The 16,859-nt window shown below is 44.7% G+C and overlaps 1 protein-coding gene across 1 annotated transcript in view; it reads left to right on the forward strand.

The window, feature by feature from the left end:
- LOC124620087 (protein dachsous) overlaps positions 1–16,859 on the forward strand; it is a 327,560-nt gene that overhangs the window by 172,578 nt on the left and 138,123 nt on the right. Inside the window, exons 10-11 of the mRNA XM_047146756.1 lie at positions 969–1,193; positions 11,992–12,201. Of these exons, the coding sequence (XP_047002712.1) occupies positions 969–1,193; positions 11,992–12,201 (435 nt within the window). The remainder of the gene's footprint in view (positions 1–968; positions 1,194–11,991; positions 12,202–16,859) is intronic.

The following is a 16,859-nucleotide window of genomic DNA, read 5'->3' on the forward strand; positions in this document are numbered from 1 at the left end:
AGGGGTCTCCGCATACGCATACGCATACGCATATGCTATTTTGCATCATCATTTCTTCTTATATCTCTTAATTTGTTCTTCATTTTGTCTTTTGTACTAATGCTATGATCATCCACGTTTTCTATATCCACTTGTTATTTCTTCCGTATTGGTTTTCTGGAAATCTGATGGTAAAGACAGCGCTGAATAGAGTCTGAGCCCATTATGAAATAACTTGCTATATTCTGTAACACAGATCATTTGCCGCCTTTTTCCTTACAGTTTTACACTTCCCTAACCCACAATAAGGAGAGGGGGAAGGACGGTGTTTTCGATGACAAGAAAAAACAGTTTCCTTTTTTACATTCAAGGGAAAACATCAAAAAATGGCGAAGAAAGGTAGAAAATTCTTAAAGAAAAGCATTGCAGTTTCCTTTGAATTGGGAGGACTGCACTGGAAAGAGAATAAGTTTCTAGAGTGGAGGTTAGAGGATACATAGGACCACAGTAGGAGGGTGTAAACAAGTAAACAAAGGGGCCAAGTAATGTAGTGTTGAGCTGGGGGGGGGGGGGGGGGGAGAGAAGGGTATGTTAGAACACAGCAAAGTTATAGGAGGAGGCTGAGATGTGACTGGGCCATAGTATGAAGAGGGAAGGAGTAGGAAAATTGTAGGGTAGGTGGCACCCCTGGTGTGGGGTAAAATAGGGAAGGATGAATTATTTCGTAGAATGGATAAGTGTCGAGCCGATGTCACTCTGTGCCAGGGGGAGCCTGTTGAAGTTTTGTTAGAAGAGGGTATGCAGTGTGGTTTGACGGTGTAGGTGTGACCGAGGAAATAGTACTGTTCCTGCGAGCGCTGGTGTTCGATATGGGCGAGGGCTTCGGAATTCGACGAGATGATAACCGTAGAGGAACGATAATACTGAACAGTTATGCAGTTTGCGAGACGAGAGCGGTGTCTGTGAGTGCGCGCTCTGGCTTGCCGCAGGGCCGTGACTCTGACGGCGCCGGGGTGTTCTCGGTGGACCCTGTCACGGGCGTGATCCGCACGCGGGCCGTGCTGGACCACGAGGAGCGCGCCATCTACCGGCTGGCCGTGGCCGCCACCGACGGGGGCAAGCCGCCGCGCCAGGCGGTGCGCCTGCTGCGGGTCGAGGTGCTCGACCTCAACGACAACAGGCCCACCTTCACCAGCTCCAGCCTCGTCTTCAGGGTGAGTAGCGAAGCCACGAAAGTCTTGCGTCACCTCTTCATTTCCAAAATCTTGGCACAGAAAACAAAAATTGGCTCTGAGGCATGCGTATATAGGGTGGTCCACTTAAACGTTCCAGCGCAAATGCCTCTGGAACAACAATAGATATTGAAAAACGACTTTCACGTGTATGAGTCTAAGGCAGGGGCTCGCGGAAGTAAATACTGTGAGACATTCTAAAATGTAAGAAAATATTATTTTCAACGCAGACTTACGTTTTCATAAATGGACACCCAGTATTATTTCTTGCTGAATCTGTAATATGAAAAATTACACAAAGATTGGCATTGGTTGCATTGCAATACGTCAATTACATGCTGAGAAATTGCAAAGCGAATTTGACGCTTGAAATAAACGAAACGTGCCACTATTGCACATCCCGAGGTGCAAATATGAACCCCACGTTGCTCGTAATCACGATGTGACTGACTTACTACTATGCAACGAACGCTGCACTTATTGCTATTTACATTGTTATTAAGTTAACTGGAAGCAATACAGCTGTCCAGTCACACAACTACGTACAACTACCATTTACCCCTCTGTTAGATCTTTGGTCAGCAATAAAATATGTTTACCAAGGCTGGTGATATTCGGATTTTCGTTACTGTTGCGTCTATTCTCGTGCGGTAGTAAAGATCAATAAAGCACGAACGACTAAATCGTTTCTTATTTTTCATTGTGTCTGGACATCTGTATTGTTTCCAGTTTACATCATAACAGTAGCAATAAGTACAGAGTTTGCTGCGTCGTAGTAAGTCAGTCACATCGCGATTACGAGCAACGTGGGGGTCACACTTGCACCTTTCGCTTTGAAATTTCTCAGCATGTAATTGACTTATTGCAATGCAATCAACGCCATTCTTTTTGTAATTTTTCATATTACTGACTGTGTAAGAAATAATATGGGATGCCCCCATAAAAAATAAGTCTGTGTTGAAAATAATATTTGCTTACGTTTTAGAGTGTTTCATAGTGTCTCTGCCCTACATTCATACCCGCGAGACTCGTTTTTCAATATCTATTGTTATTCCAGGGATATTTGCGCTGAAACTTTTAGTTGGGCCACCCTGCATATGCATTTCAAATTCAGTATGTGGTGGGACATCGTCTTGTTCGGATGCAGTTTTGAATAATCCAAAGACATCATCAAACCAGTCCTGGACGAAACTCTTCCACTCTTCAGTAGCGAGTGTTCGCAATTCGCACAGAGTACGTGTTCACTGTCGACATCCAAACACAGATCGTTACAATCGACCTTATACATGTTCGATTGGGTTAACGTCCAGGGAGTAGGCAGACCAGCCCATCCTCGTGATCCTGGCGTGACGAAGGAACGTATTCGGGAAAACAGCACGCGAGTTATCATCCATCAAGATGAAATTACTACCAAAATGTTGGCAACACAATCCCGCTATTGGTTCCAGAATCTCGTCCCCGCACCATAGAGCAGTGTGATTTCCTGCGAGACACTCGATAGGTGCACGGTGACCCACGAAATGACGCCCCAGAATATCTGCCCACACGGCTTTGTTTGCACATGTGGGACAGCGTCGGAGGCATTCCAAACACGATGTCTGCGATTATCAGGACAAAAACAGATCCGAGTGTCAAAACTGTTAAGGCTTTCGTGGCCAGTTATTGACAAACTGCCTGTTGACTTCTGTCTCGTATCCTTCGGCCGAAGTTAGTTTGGTTATTTTTCTGACATTTCGCCAGCACGAGTGGCTGGCATTGTTAAAGCTTCACCCACCGTTACTGATGGTCCACCAGTCTGTATGAAAACATAGTGACGTGTTGTGGTCGTAACAAGCAGACATTTCACATGAGCGTTACGTATATACACTTCGGTCACACTTCGCGAATTTTCTTTCCATAAGTCTTGCGTCTTCTGCAGTTGTGTCCCTTCCGCAAAAGATGTGGCAAGGTCGTGACTATAGTGAGGATAGCTACATTTAGGCTACTTACCTACTGCTAATGTGTATGAACACTGTAATACTTCTTATTCACCACAGCTATCCTCGTGGGATATTATCACAAGCAATGTTAAAAAATATATCAGCTTAACCACTTGTTTATAGTGTAAAAACACTAAGACTGACGCGTTTCGGAAGTCAAGCTTCCATCATCAGAGTAATAAAAAGTAAAAGAAGCTGTTAAAACTCGCTAAAATGGGACATGCACCAGGAACAATAAAATTGATAATATAATTAAAACATCGTGGCTACTTCCCTTGTTGCAGCCACGATGTTTTAATTTTATTATCAATTTTATTGTTCCTGGTGCATGTCCCATTTTAGCGAGTTTTAACAGGTTCTTTTACTTTTTATTATTCTGATGATGGAAGCTTGACTTCCGAAACGCCTCAATCTTAGTGTTTTTAAACTATAAACAAGTAAATGAGCCGATATATTTTTTAACATTGACATTCACAACCAAGACCTCTCATCCAATATGGATAAAATCAAAATTATCACAAGCACTTTAAAATTATGGTACACAGATGAAATATAATAAAATACACCCCCCACACCTTTCTACACAAACGTTCACCCTCAGACTGACGCCATCCCATCGCGTCGTGACCATCTGGAGTCTCTCTTCTCAAAACAGCCAATCAGAGGACAGAAAACGCAACGATTCCTGATAAGGGCATGCGCTAGGCAGCGAATGGCAGACGAGAAAAGATGTTTCTCACTCGTTCCACGTGATGGAGCACGTACCCAGCACGTAAACGCTACACAGTATGTGTCGCCAAGTTGAGTTCATCCCGTATTGCACAACATTACAGCTTCCACACACTGCATTGCTTATCTGGAATATCTGTGTCCCAATAAAGCAAACTCATGTTTGACATTGACGGATCTGAGCATAGACTCAATTAGCCAAAAACATTACAAACGGTATGCATCTTAACTCAGAAACTAAGATGAAACATCTACATGTAACATTGCGAAACACTATCAAATGGAGGGATCATCTGAAGTCGGTAGTAGCGGAGGCGAATGGCCGACAGTTTACTGAGAAAGCTCTGGGGAAGTGTAACAGATCTATTGAGTACATCACGTACAAAACGCTTGGGCGACAACAGTTCTTGAAGCTGACAAATCTTCCAATGAGTAAAGATCTCGGCAGAAACAAACAGTAAACGAGAAACATTCAAGGGAAGGTGCGCGTTTACAGTTTCTAGTTCACAGTCTTTCGTTTTAGGGAAAGGATTAATGAGCTCCTGAGAGTGCTGGTGAGCTGCAAGGGTGAGACACGTACAGCTTTCACTGTGGGTTAGTCTTTTTTGACGTATACTCCAGAACAGAAATGTAAGTAGGCTTCGAACAACGTTGCACCAAGAGGCGGTGGAAGTGAAGACGCCATCAGAAAAGACTAAAGATCGGATTCTGGTGGGATTAAGGACTGCGTGGGGTACCTCTGCGATGTTTCCAGATGGAGTGGACTTACGCTTGTTGTATTTTATTGGTCATGTTGAATATTCATTGTTATTTTCGATGTCTTGTTGATACTGACGCCCTTGTGTATATGGTTTGTATGGGGTTAGTATAGTTGCAGTTACATGAAGCAGATAGAATAGAGCCATACCCATGGTGCCATATATTTTTTGAATCTGGTTATGTTCTAATTTTGAGAAATTTGCTCTATTTTAGTAATCATCTCTTTATAGTACGGCAATTAGTTATAGTACAAAAAGCACGACTACATAGCATTCTTTACAAGTTTTCGTTAGTTGGAGACCCTGTTTACTAAAGTCGACTTCTGCCCCAGTGGATCAGTCATAAGCCATCTATTCTGCCGTAGGACGCTCGACAACATCAAATAGTTGTAGCTATACAATTAGTAAGTTGCCTTTCGCATTAACAAGTTTAATGCGGTAGCAGACAGTGAATCTTACAGTCTTGTTATTTAGTTGCCTGAACACAAAACAGACCTCTACACTACTACACTAGACTGTGTACGTTTGAGGCCTGTGATAAAACAATCGACGTTGTTTCGAAGGAGAAGAAGAAAAACGCACGCCGAGTTAAAGAACACGCGCAATGAAAACGTGGAGGGGACCTGAGCTGTACTAGGACACCAGAAAAAAATTGTGAACTAGTTCTTCAAGCTCAGACCAAGTTACATCAAAACGATATAACCAGAAATGGCACTTGGGAATACTGAATATGACGAGGGGAATGTATTGGCACTCATCTTGTCTGATCAGCGGGAAAACGTGAAACGCCCGCTAACTTTATGTCTGCTACGTGTCCTCTGACAGGGCATTGGAAGTAATTATCCGCTTTAATGTAAGGTAATACGTCAACTACTTCTGTTTGCAGTGCAGAAAGTACAGTCTAGTAGCTTGTCATAAAGCCAAGAGCGCAGAAATACCTCAGGCAAGTGACATATAGACGTTGCCGAGACTCTGATAATGTTTAAGTATAGTAGTGACTAGTGCATGTTCAGTATTGTACGTACAACTGTTTTTCACAAACGCTTTCGAACCTAGCTGAGGTAAAAGGAACTGGGTAAAGAAACAAATTGTCGGAAAACCATAAAGTGCGTCTTCCCTCGGATGATAACGATGTCAGTTATGAGCTATTCTGCGGCGTCTCCACACTCAAAATTACCCTTGGATTAAGCAATCAGAGAACAAAGGAGTGAGAAGATTCACATCTCTTCACCAAAATATCGGCATGTTTCGCCATTAGTTATAATACTCCAAGCACAACTTTTTACGCAATTAAGAACAGTACAATGGATCGCGCAACGCATTGTCTGCGTAGAAACCGAATGGAAGGAGCGTAAAAACAAAAATTAAGGGCGCTGAACGGCGGATGCTTCGCAAATTCCACACGCCATAACTGTCGTAGCGACAACGCGACAGAGATATATACACGCACGGCGGGCCACGGGGGAAAAAAAAAGAAGGTAAGAAGAACAGGAGGCGGGAAAAGGGCGCGAGTTTAGGTCGGCGAGCGATCTTGCGCCGTGCACCGTTCCGAGAGAAGCGAGAACAAAGACACGCCACGCTCTGCCGCCGTAACTATCGGAATCCGCCGCTAATTGAGAGCGGCACTGCCTTGCGTCAGAGATATTTACAATCATCTGCGGCGCGGACGCTCAAATTGCTGCACTCACTCGCACCTTGCGGGACGTAAACGCAGGAGCCCACATCCCCATCGATATCTGCGTTCTGCACGAAGTAATACCCTCTGGAAAAGTCATGCCAATGCGTAAACACCCTTACTACAGAATCTCACGGGTGAGACGAAGTGAGAAATAACGTTTCTCCTTCTGTCTCTCTCTCTCTCTCTCTCTCTCTCCCTCTCTCTCCCTCTTCTTCCCTCCCTCCCTCTTCTTAAGTAATCCGGCGTACTATTTTTCGGCATATCGGCCGAGGGTGTTGCAGCGGCTAAGACGATGAACTAATTTGTGAGGTTCTGGGGCTATCTCTTTGTCTGGCCATTCTAAATAAGGGTGTGCGCTGTATCCTAAATTAGTTCTGGTGAATGCCGAGACAATACCGCCGAAAAGACTGTGGTAGATTTCCTTATTTATCCTCGTCGGCGATAAGTAGCGTTCCGTACCCAATGCTTCAACAGAACCGTAAACACCAAACTTGCAGCCGGCCGCGGTGGTCTAGCGGTTCTAGGCGCGCAGTCCGGAACCGCGCGGCTGCTACGGTCGCAGGTTCGAATCCTGCCTCGGGCATGGATGTGTGTGATGCCCTTAGGTTAGTTAGGTTTACGTAGTTCTAAGTTCTAGGGGACTGATGACCACAGATGTTAAGTCCCATAGTGCTCAGAGCCATTTGAACCATTTTTGAACCAAACTTGCATTGTCTCGGCACGTCGCAGGACTCGTTAAGCCCGTCACTTCCATGACATACCACTGTCAGCTAGGCAGTGACTCCACGATGTGGTACGGGCCTCTTTCTAACAACCATACGGCCACAGTGTAAGCCTCAGATGTGCCTATAAATACCGGTAAACATTCGTCAAATGTGCAGTTGCTGGAGGCAATGCTTCGTTGATCACTTTGGATCACTGACCACCGCATTGAGAAATCGGTATTACTACCACAACACCACCTGCTCTCAACAAAGCCCACGTCTCGTTCACACACAAGTTGCTGCTGACCGGTTCTTCGATTTCGCTAGCTCGGAACAGTTCCCGACATGACAATCAGGCCTTTCAGCCGTTTAATCCCAGAAGCAGATTGGAAGCATTCTTGTTCGCCATTTCGGTCTCCCGCTTCTAACCCTCCTCTGGAAAGAGCCGCTTTCTGCGAGGACTTTTATTTTCAGTAGATACTGAAGAATGCTTGCCGTCATGGGCAAGTCACCAGGCCCTGAGCCGGCCTCGTAACCTCTGACCACATCCCACATTAAGAGCTACTTCGACATTAATTCGCCGCCTGCGAATTTCTTGATACGACCTGTATTACGTATAGATCTACTACCGAATACTGACATTTGAAAATTTGTGCCGTTCCGGGACTCGAAGCTGGATTTTCCGTTTATCTCAAATAGTCGCCTTAACCACTTCAGCTATCCGTGCACGTTCCCCAGTTCGACCGAAACTTCCATATGACATTGTCTACGTCCGTATACCGTAAATCGAGTGGTCTAATATAGCCGAAGTGGTTCAGGCAACCGCTCGCGATAAGGTGGAAATCCGGGATCGAGCCCCTGTCTGAGAAAGATTTTTGTAGTCACTGTTGGGTAGCGGATTTGTACCTGATACAGCCGATGTCAAGGAATTTAGAGGAAGTGAATTAATTTCGAAGTATTTCGTACAACTGTAGATCGTGAACAGTGTCTGTTCTTTCAGACATGCACTTTAGGAGGATCAAGGAAAGACCAAATAACTCCAGGCTGGACAAAGCCAAAATTCACAAAAAATGGTTCAAATGGCTCTGAGCACTATGGGACTCAACTGCTGAGGTCATTAGTCCCCTAGAACTTAGAACTAGTTAAACCTAACTAACCTAAGGACATCACAAACATCCATGCCCGAGGCAGGATTCGAACCTGCGACCGTCGCGGTCTTGCGGTTCCAGACTGCAGCGCCTTTAACCGCACGGCCACTTCGGCCGGCCAAAATTCACAGAATGCTGGAAACCACCTCTGGAGTCCCTAACAGCCGCCATGGCTGGAAGTGCTGTGTTACAGCCTGACACCAAAACTGTGAGATATACCATACCAGTCTCTCGTCTATTTATGAAAGATATTTGTGATTATTATGAAGCTCTAGCAACCGTTTTTTTTTTCTAAGTACAGAACTTTTTTACTGAGTCCTCCTTGCCTTTAGCTCGCTGAAGCGTTTACGCACGTGTATCTTTAAAGCAGACAGTCATGCCTCGGTGTCCCGAGGTATCGCTCTCCTAGTCGACTGGTGGGGAAGCAGCGCTCGGTCGCGCTCACCGCCTCCTCCCCCTCGCCCTGCCCCTGTGCTGCCGTTTGGTAAGGACGCCCTTTCCGGGAGCCAGATGGGGCTGCCGCGCTGATATTTCACCGTGAGCACCGCGGCCTGCCGGCGACAATGGCTCCGCCTGCCCACGTGTAGTGTAGCGTGCCCGTACCGGCCGTTTGCCGCCTATCACGGGATGGAGCTTTCAGCGCCATTGTCGGTTCGCTTCTATACAATTCTAATATGGTTTTTACTGCCAGCTGTTTGCATGCAGCTGCTGTGGCAGGAAGACAAAAACCTCGTATTGTCGGGGCGGTACTTGTGTTTGCTGCCACATTACGTGTATCCGCACCTCCACCTCTTGCCTGCCTGCCCTCCGATGGGGAAGACGCGGCATTTCTCTAGCGTTGGAGAAGGCTGATTGTTTGTACCATTTTGTGCATACAGATTTCATGAAATCACTTGACACATTCTACTATCGATACTGGCTTGGACGAGCTCGGCTACTCGCCCACTAATTAAATAAAATTGTGCTAGAATGAGAAGTCTATGCCCGCATCTCGTGGTCGTGCGGTAGCGTTCTCGCTTCCCACGCCCGGGTTCCCGGGTTCGATTCCCGGCGGGGACAGGGATTTTCTCTGCCTCGTGATGGCTGGGTGTTGTGTGCTGTCCTTAGGTTAGTTAGGTTTAAGTAGTTCTAAGTTCTAGGGGACTTATGACCACAGCAGTTGAGTCCCATAGTGCTCAGAGCCATTTGAACCATTTTTTGAGAAGTCTATAAACATTATTTGTGACGAAACACAGTTCACAAATATGGCAATAAGGAAATTACAAATACGAAAGAAAAGCCAACAGCAGTTTCTAACCTTTGCAACACGCTGCTCGTCTAACAACGAAATCGGAATAGCAGTCTCAGTGAGACTTTGAGTCGCATCCTGTTTTGGCGTAACCATCGGCCAAGAAACATCCAGACCGTTGCAAAGTCTTTGCATCAAACGACTAGCAACCGTATTGTAGCACACGTCTTGGGGAACAACGCCTGTTAGAGAGAAAACTGTCGTTGACGCCTCTCGGTGACGCTAGGCGTCCTTTAGTATTGGCCGGACCTGGGACAACGAGATTTCAACAAACTAGCAGGAAGTACTAACCAGGTATCTACGCCAGTTAGCTGATAGTGATTTTCAATAAAAAAAAAAAAACTCTGAAGAATGAGTGTCTTCAAGGGGAGAAACATTTTTTTAAGGAGCGAGTCAGGAACTTTTATTTACCTGTGCCTATTCCTTTTCATACGGATCACGTGACTGAACTGCTGGCAACACATTCACGCACCTCTTTTCAGAAGTGTAGCAAATACAAAACGATGCCTAGTGTTGCTGGAGAACGCCAGCGAATAATTTTTTTTTTTCTCTAACAAAAGTTTTTTCCCCCTAGACTTTTGATGGAAACACTTTGAAATACCGTTTGTATGACCTTTTGACAATAATTACGTCTATGGAAACTAGTATGGCCGATAAACAATTTATGTATTGACGGAAAGATGCTTTATAATGAAAAATGATGTACTGACTGGTTCTCTCAAGCAATGTAACGGCAAATATGAACAAATCATTTTGCTTTTGTAGAACTTAGCACACATTGCTCTCATGCAGGTTTCGCTATGGCTGTGAAGCAGCAAGAGAAGAACCAGGATGGCGAAGATGGAAGTACGTTTTCTCGCCTGCAGCCTCTTCCAGCAATGAGGAAAAAATCTGTTGGCTTCAAAATGTGCAGAAGGGAGAATTAATAGCGAAATGCGTCTTGTGTAACAGTCTCTAAAACTGCAGTACACTTAAGAGAAAAACGAAGCAATAAAGGGCCCTAAAGAAACATTTTTACGTAAAACACACAGCTAGAATAACAAGTTCAATTAAGTTCTTGAAATAAGTGATGCAGTAGCGATGAGTAATTTAATTCAAGTTTTGCGATGGTAAAAGATAGTTATAGCTGTGGTAGCATATCATATCGTAATCATTACAACCGAAATTTTCACAAAGTGTTCCAATTTAATTATTTTTTCGTTATTTGCTAAGCACACCTTCAGATTATGTTTGCGAACATGCACTACAATTATTTTTGTGAGTTATTTTATGACTAGAGCACAGGTGAAAGCTGCTTCTGATTGCAGTAGAGTACTGATGGAAACTACGAGGTGTATATTTTTCTTAACTGGATTGTCCAGGACCTCTTCTTGCTGGATTCGTAACAGCCTTGACATCTGTAAGTGTTTCACTTCCACACTCACGGTACTATTGAAACGTCCCCTTAGAAAAATTAATGAATTACTGTGCTGATAAACCTCACATTATTTGATTTTCAAACAGCTGAGCAGAACTGAACGTACTCACACATTTCGCTCTTTACCTATTCTGATCAACACTAAACTGACACACAATATTTTTAGCGCAACGCAATCTGACTTTCAATAGTCCCTACAAAAGAATAGCACTGACTAACATTAACCTATACCTTTCACAAATCACTTACCTCACAAAAATCTTCGTTACTCGAACTAGTGCAATACAGCGAGCGCCACTACTGCCAGCTAAATAAAAGATTCAAACTACTGAAAGCACTAACTACTGATAGGCATAGTTAGCAAAAGAATGATTTTGATAGAGAACAAACAATGCATTTAGCTTAATAGTGTTCAAAAGTCATAATATACATAGCAGTTCATGACATCCAGTCTTGCGAATTTACTGTCTCTGATGGACACACGTCCAGATCATCCGCTCTCAAAACTCTGCCATTTCTCTCCCCATATCCACCACTGCTAGCGGCTCACCTCCAACTGCGCTACGCTACGCGCTGTTCCCATCCAACTGCCCAACGCTACAATGGCGAACATTCCAACAATGCAAACCAGCCACAGGCTGCACACAGCACAGCCAGTGATTTTCATATAGAGCGCTACATGGCGTTACGAGCATAAGAACCTAAACAGCCTACTTACAGTATGTCTCACGAAGTCCTATACCATACAGGTGATTTGAAAATTTCCTGCTTTTTAGCTTCATGCTTTTTTTAAGCTGTAGATGATTTTCTGATGTAGCAGATCTCCTCGATGCGGTATTGGCTTCAGGTGGTGCGCAGTGCGTACCTTTTAATTAGCTCGACAAGTTTCAGGGTTAAACCGTGTGAGCTGGTGTCGGCCCTCCCGCCGGAGGTTCGAGTCCTCCCTCGGGCATGGGTGTGTGTGTGTGTGTGTGTGTTGTTCTTAGCATAAGTTAGTGTAAGTAGTGTGTAAGTCTAGGGACCGGCGACCTCAGCAGTTTGGTCCCTTAGGAACTTGTGAACGTTTTCGGTGTCGGCAGGTGCGAGAGGACGTGGCGGTGGGGCACGTGGTGGGCACGGTGGCGCCGGCAGACGGGCAGCCTGCGGGTCCGCACGTCACGTACACGCTGAGCGAGGGCCCGGCCGGCGCGCCGGGCCAGGGCGGCTGCTTCGACATGGACCGCGCCACGGGCGCGCTCATCGTCGCCCGCCAGCTCGACCGCGAGACACAGGCCGAGTACCGGCTAGAGGTGAGGCCCTCTCCTCTCCGTAGTACCCGTCCTGCAGGCTCAAGCCTACACTTCACTCATACTTCCGCTGATCTCGATCAACGCTGAAACTCGCGAGCAGCAATTACAGAGAAAACTATCCCTTCATTATTATGCCCCCTACAACATTACTCAGAGTTCAATCCACATAAGGAAACACAAAATACACTTGGTCAAAAACTACCTTGGGATCCCCACCTGTCCGAAAGAAAGGCCAACAGTTGGTCGAAGATGGTGACCAAGTCGCGCCAATCTCATCTGCTCTATCACCACCTTTGTAACTGTCCTTCCATGTTTTAGCACTCCTTTCAAATCGTCGAAGGACCTAAACTCCGCCTCCTTTCTGCTTTTCTCTCATTTGTTGCCTGTTGCAACTCATTAACTTCCCACCTTTTCTCAAACACGTACAACACTTTTCTGTAATCTAGCCCTGCATTGCACGTGAACCTCAGTCCCAGCATCCTGGTGCATCCCCCGACCTCGAAAACCCTGGCTCGCTGCCTCCTTTCTGCTAGCTTATTCCACCTTTTAAGAACCTTCAACATCGCAGCCCGTCGGCAATCGTTGGTTAATTTCTTAAAAAACTAAAAACCCGCCTCGATTGCGAAAAAAGCACTTGGTGTTAACCTAGGTTTCGGCGTAGATAACTACACCTTCTTCAGAACAACAATAAAATCGACAAGTGCCTGAGAAGACCTTTGTCAATGATTAAAAGAGCACCATCAAGTTAAGTAGTGGTTTTGACTTTGTACATATGTACTGTTTGTGTTCCACTTTTTTTCGTTTATAAATGTATAGCTATGGTGTTCTTTTAATCATTGACAAATGTCTTCTTAGGCACTTGTGGATTTTATTGTTGTTCTGAAGAAGGTGTAGTTATCCACGCCGAAACCTAGGTTAACACTAGGTGCTTTTTTCGCAATCGAGGCGGGTTTTTAGTTTTCTAAGTTATTCCACCTTCCTTTCATCTCTAAATTCTGTACCTCTGTTTCCAGAGCAATTGTAGCTACCTGTCTCTATAGCACCATGTGTCCCACCTGTCGCATCCCAAATGAACGCTGCAACCCAATCTCCTCTCGTCTAACTGAATTCCTTCCTATCCTCTAGTTTCTTCATCCCGACTACCATCTCTTGGCCCAGTGTACGTGATACATCGTCTTCCATATTACATTCTTTCCAAAATCATCCACATCCAAGTACCTTACCTACTGTTACCAGAAGCCATTACCGCTATCATCTTCACAGAGCAGAAAAATTTGCATCATCATCGAGGTGTGATGTGAGTTCACGTTTTACATTGAAGTATTTTGTTAAGGCTGAAGAGTGCATATCTGGCCGCCACCAGCCCGCCATTTACGAGGGGAATGTGGATAACAGATAAATAGTAGTGATGCATGCAGCGCACGGTAAAAGCACTTCGTCTTCAGGCCACAAGTGGCCCATCGGCACCATCCGACCGCCGTGTCATCCTCACCTAAGGATGCGGATACGAGGGGCGTGTGGTCAGCACACCCCTCTCCCGGTCCTTACGATGGTATTATTTGAGAGAGCACGGTAAAGATGGTTATAAAATGGGAAGTACCGTGTAAATTTATAAAACCAATTGAAAACTGCGAAGGCTACGTAATAGGCAAGCTTGATAATTTTTTAATGTCCTTAAGAAATGTGTGAGAACCAATTACTTAAACAAATGTTGCATTGTAATGAATATGCCGTGGTAAATGTACGTTTATGCCTTACTAGGATGTGGACCCTGTGTCATCATATCAAGCCAATACCTATCACTGACTTCATTACCATTGCTTCCATTAAGTTCAGTGTCTTTTATTTAACTGACGGAAACAGTACAGAGTTTATTTACTTTTTTTTAAATGCCACTGCAGTTGGGGTTACAGACGTCAAGGAAAGATAAGGCAATAAATGTTATTCAGCAATTGTAAATAGCTCAAAGAAACTGTTAGGAAGAAACTACTAAATTTGGAAGGATACGTACGAAAAGCAAGAAACAAATGACAGTGGAAGAGGTTGAAAGAACTCGGGAGAAGAATAGAAAGAATCAGAAATGAAGTCGGAATGTTACTGTCGTTGTTAATACGGATTTTGTGTACAGCGTGATTTTCGTAAATGGAGACAAACTTCAGGAACGATCTCTGAGAAGATAAGGACAAAGCTCATAAGAATGGGAATGCATTCCAAGGGAGATACGCCCAGTTGAAGATGGAGATTAAAGGTGCTGAACCCCAGTACGAGCACGACGCAAGTGACCCACCAGCACAGAGTAAGGCAGACACCGGTTTCTCAGTGGTTCGTCGCACGGGTCATGATGGTGCTGGGATTTATGGCATCCATGCTATTCACAGGTGGGACCACCTTCACTATAGGCACTGTCGTCAACCTCCACAGCACCCGCTTGTGGGTAGCGCAGAGAATTTCCATGATACGGTGACAGCGAACCATCAGCGCTGGTCCAGACTCAATATGCGGGCACTCCACCCCCTGAGTGTGGAGCTAAAACCCTATTACAGACAGAACATTCCCACCTGTCTTGTGTGTTCTCAAGTGTGCTATAATTCAAATCTACACTGTCATAGACCTTTTATCTCCATTTTCAAGTTTGTGTACCTCCCTTAGAACACATTTCCGGCCATATACCCATATTACCTTCTCTGCTCATCACCATGTCTTGGGTCGTTTCCTCAGGTATGCTCCCATTTAACAGTGTCAGCCTTATGGTTTGACGTAATAGCAAAAACTAAATCTAATAATAATATTAACTCTCATGCCAATGAAGATAAAGTAGAATGGGCAGAGAGTAACTGTATGCTAGGACAGCAGCGTAAATGGGGAAAATACTCGATGCAGGCGAGACAGGAGGACTCAGAATTCTGAGTGAAGAGGGAAGAAAGAAAATTGTTTCATTTGTATAACGTTTTTAATTCGCCTTTTGAACTATAGAAATATTTAAAGAAATCGTTTAATGCTTGTACAGTTTTCTCTCGGTTGCAGTTACTGCTACATATTTTCCTGTAGTACCTTTGTTAAATAACTGTGGAATCGTTAGTTTAAAAAAACGTTGAAGTTCTTACATAATTTAGTCTGGTGCACCACCTTAAAAAATAAGAGGGCTTTTTTTCGAGTCCGATCGATCGCGAAATTAAGACCACAGTGAAAATCCGATGAACCTTTGCATAGATGTGTTGCGCAGTACCTCTAGTATGCCCGTCGATCGCGCAGTGAGCACTTAAAGATGCGTAGATCAACAGAGTCTGTCCCCAAGTAAGTAGCGCGTGCTGTCATTCGATTTCTTTATGCTGAGAGTTTCCGTCTGATTTGATGCAGCCCACGTAACGAAACCTGTCACGCATGGCAGCAAAGTGCGGCAGCGGTGCAGGAACTTTGAAGCAGAGCGTACAGGCGTTTGTGATGCAGGCCGTCAGGGAAGGTAGCGGGTGTCAGCCGACGATCGTGATCAGAGAGTGTTGGATCAGGAGTCCGCAGCTCGTGGTCGTGCGGTAGCGTTCTCGCTTCCCACGCCCGGGTTCCCGGGTTCGATTCCCGGCGGGGTCAGGGATTTTCTCTGCCTCGTGATGACTGGGTGTTGTGTGATGTCCTTCGGTTAGTTAGGTTTAAGTAGTTCTAAGATCTAGGGGACTGATGACCATAGATGTTAAGTCCCATAGTGCTCAGAGCCATTTGAACCATTTTTGTTGGATCAGGCGATTCGAAAAATTCGTCTACGAAGGGTAATTCTGAACAGTCGAAGTGCAGCTCAACAAAGACTCTTCTGCAGCCTTTTCGATGGGAAGTGTTTGATCACCCACCATACAGCCCGAATCTGCCTCCCTCTGATTTTCATCTCTTTGCTCACACGAACTGCTGGCTATGAGGTCAGCAATTAGGCAGGGTCAATGAACTGCAGACTAGAGTAGAGAATTGGCGGAAAGCACAGGCGGCTGCCTTCTGTGACAAAGGTGTGGCGAAATTGGTACCACGCTACGATAAATATCTAAATCGGAGCAGCGGCTGTATAGAGAAACAGGTGGAAGCTGTAGCTAAATGTTCCAAATAAAACACTTTGGATTATCACTGTAGTTTCCATTTTCCGACCGATCAAACCTTAAAAGAAAATGGCCCTTGTACTTTCTCTTTAATTAACACTTTTTACTTCTTGCCTGTTGAATCTGAATGTATTTCTGCTTTCTTTTAATCTAAAGTTTATTCAGCTCAGATCACTTGAAATTATAAGTTATTTAGGGCTGCTATCTTTTACAAGCAGTTCTCAGGCTTAATTCCAATTAGTCCTTGTCAGGTTCATTCCCTGCTTGCCTTCGCCAAGAAGAATGTATCCTCGACAACTTCTACTAGCGTTTGATTTTCGTCATTTCTAGTTTCACACTTAGAATTCCTCCCTCCAAGATCGTTCATGATTAAAGTACCTCCATTTACGTCTTCTAGTTTGAGATTCTGGCGTTTATCAGCTCCTGTAGCTCCTCGTAGAGATCTGTCTTCTCATCAGAATGTCACCACGTTGGTGTACAGATCTGGACTGTATTCTATAGAATATCTTTTTATTTTTTTTACTTTTTAAAGAAGTCTGGCTACTCTGCTTGAGATTCCTTCAATATCTGTAATATTGTTTG

The sequence above is a fragment of the Schistocerca americana genome, chromosome 6, assembly GCF_021461395.2.
Source record: "Schistocerca americana isolate TAMUIC-IGC-003095 chromosome 6, iqSchAmer2.1, whole genome shotgun sequence".
Lineage (NCBI taxonomy): Eukaryota > Metazoa > Arthropoda > Insecta > Orthoptera > Acrididae > Schistocerca > Schistocerca americana.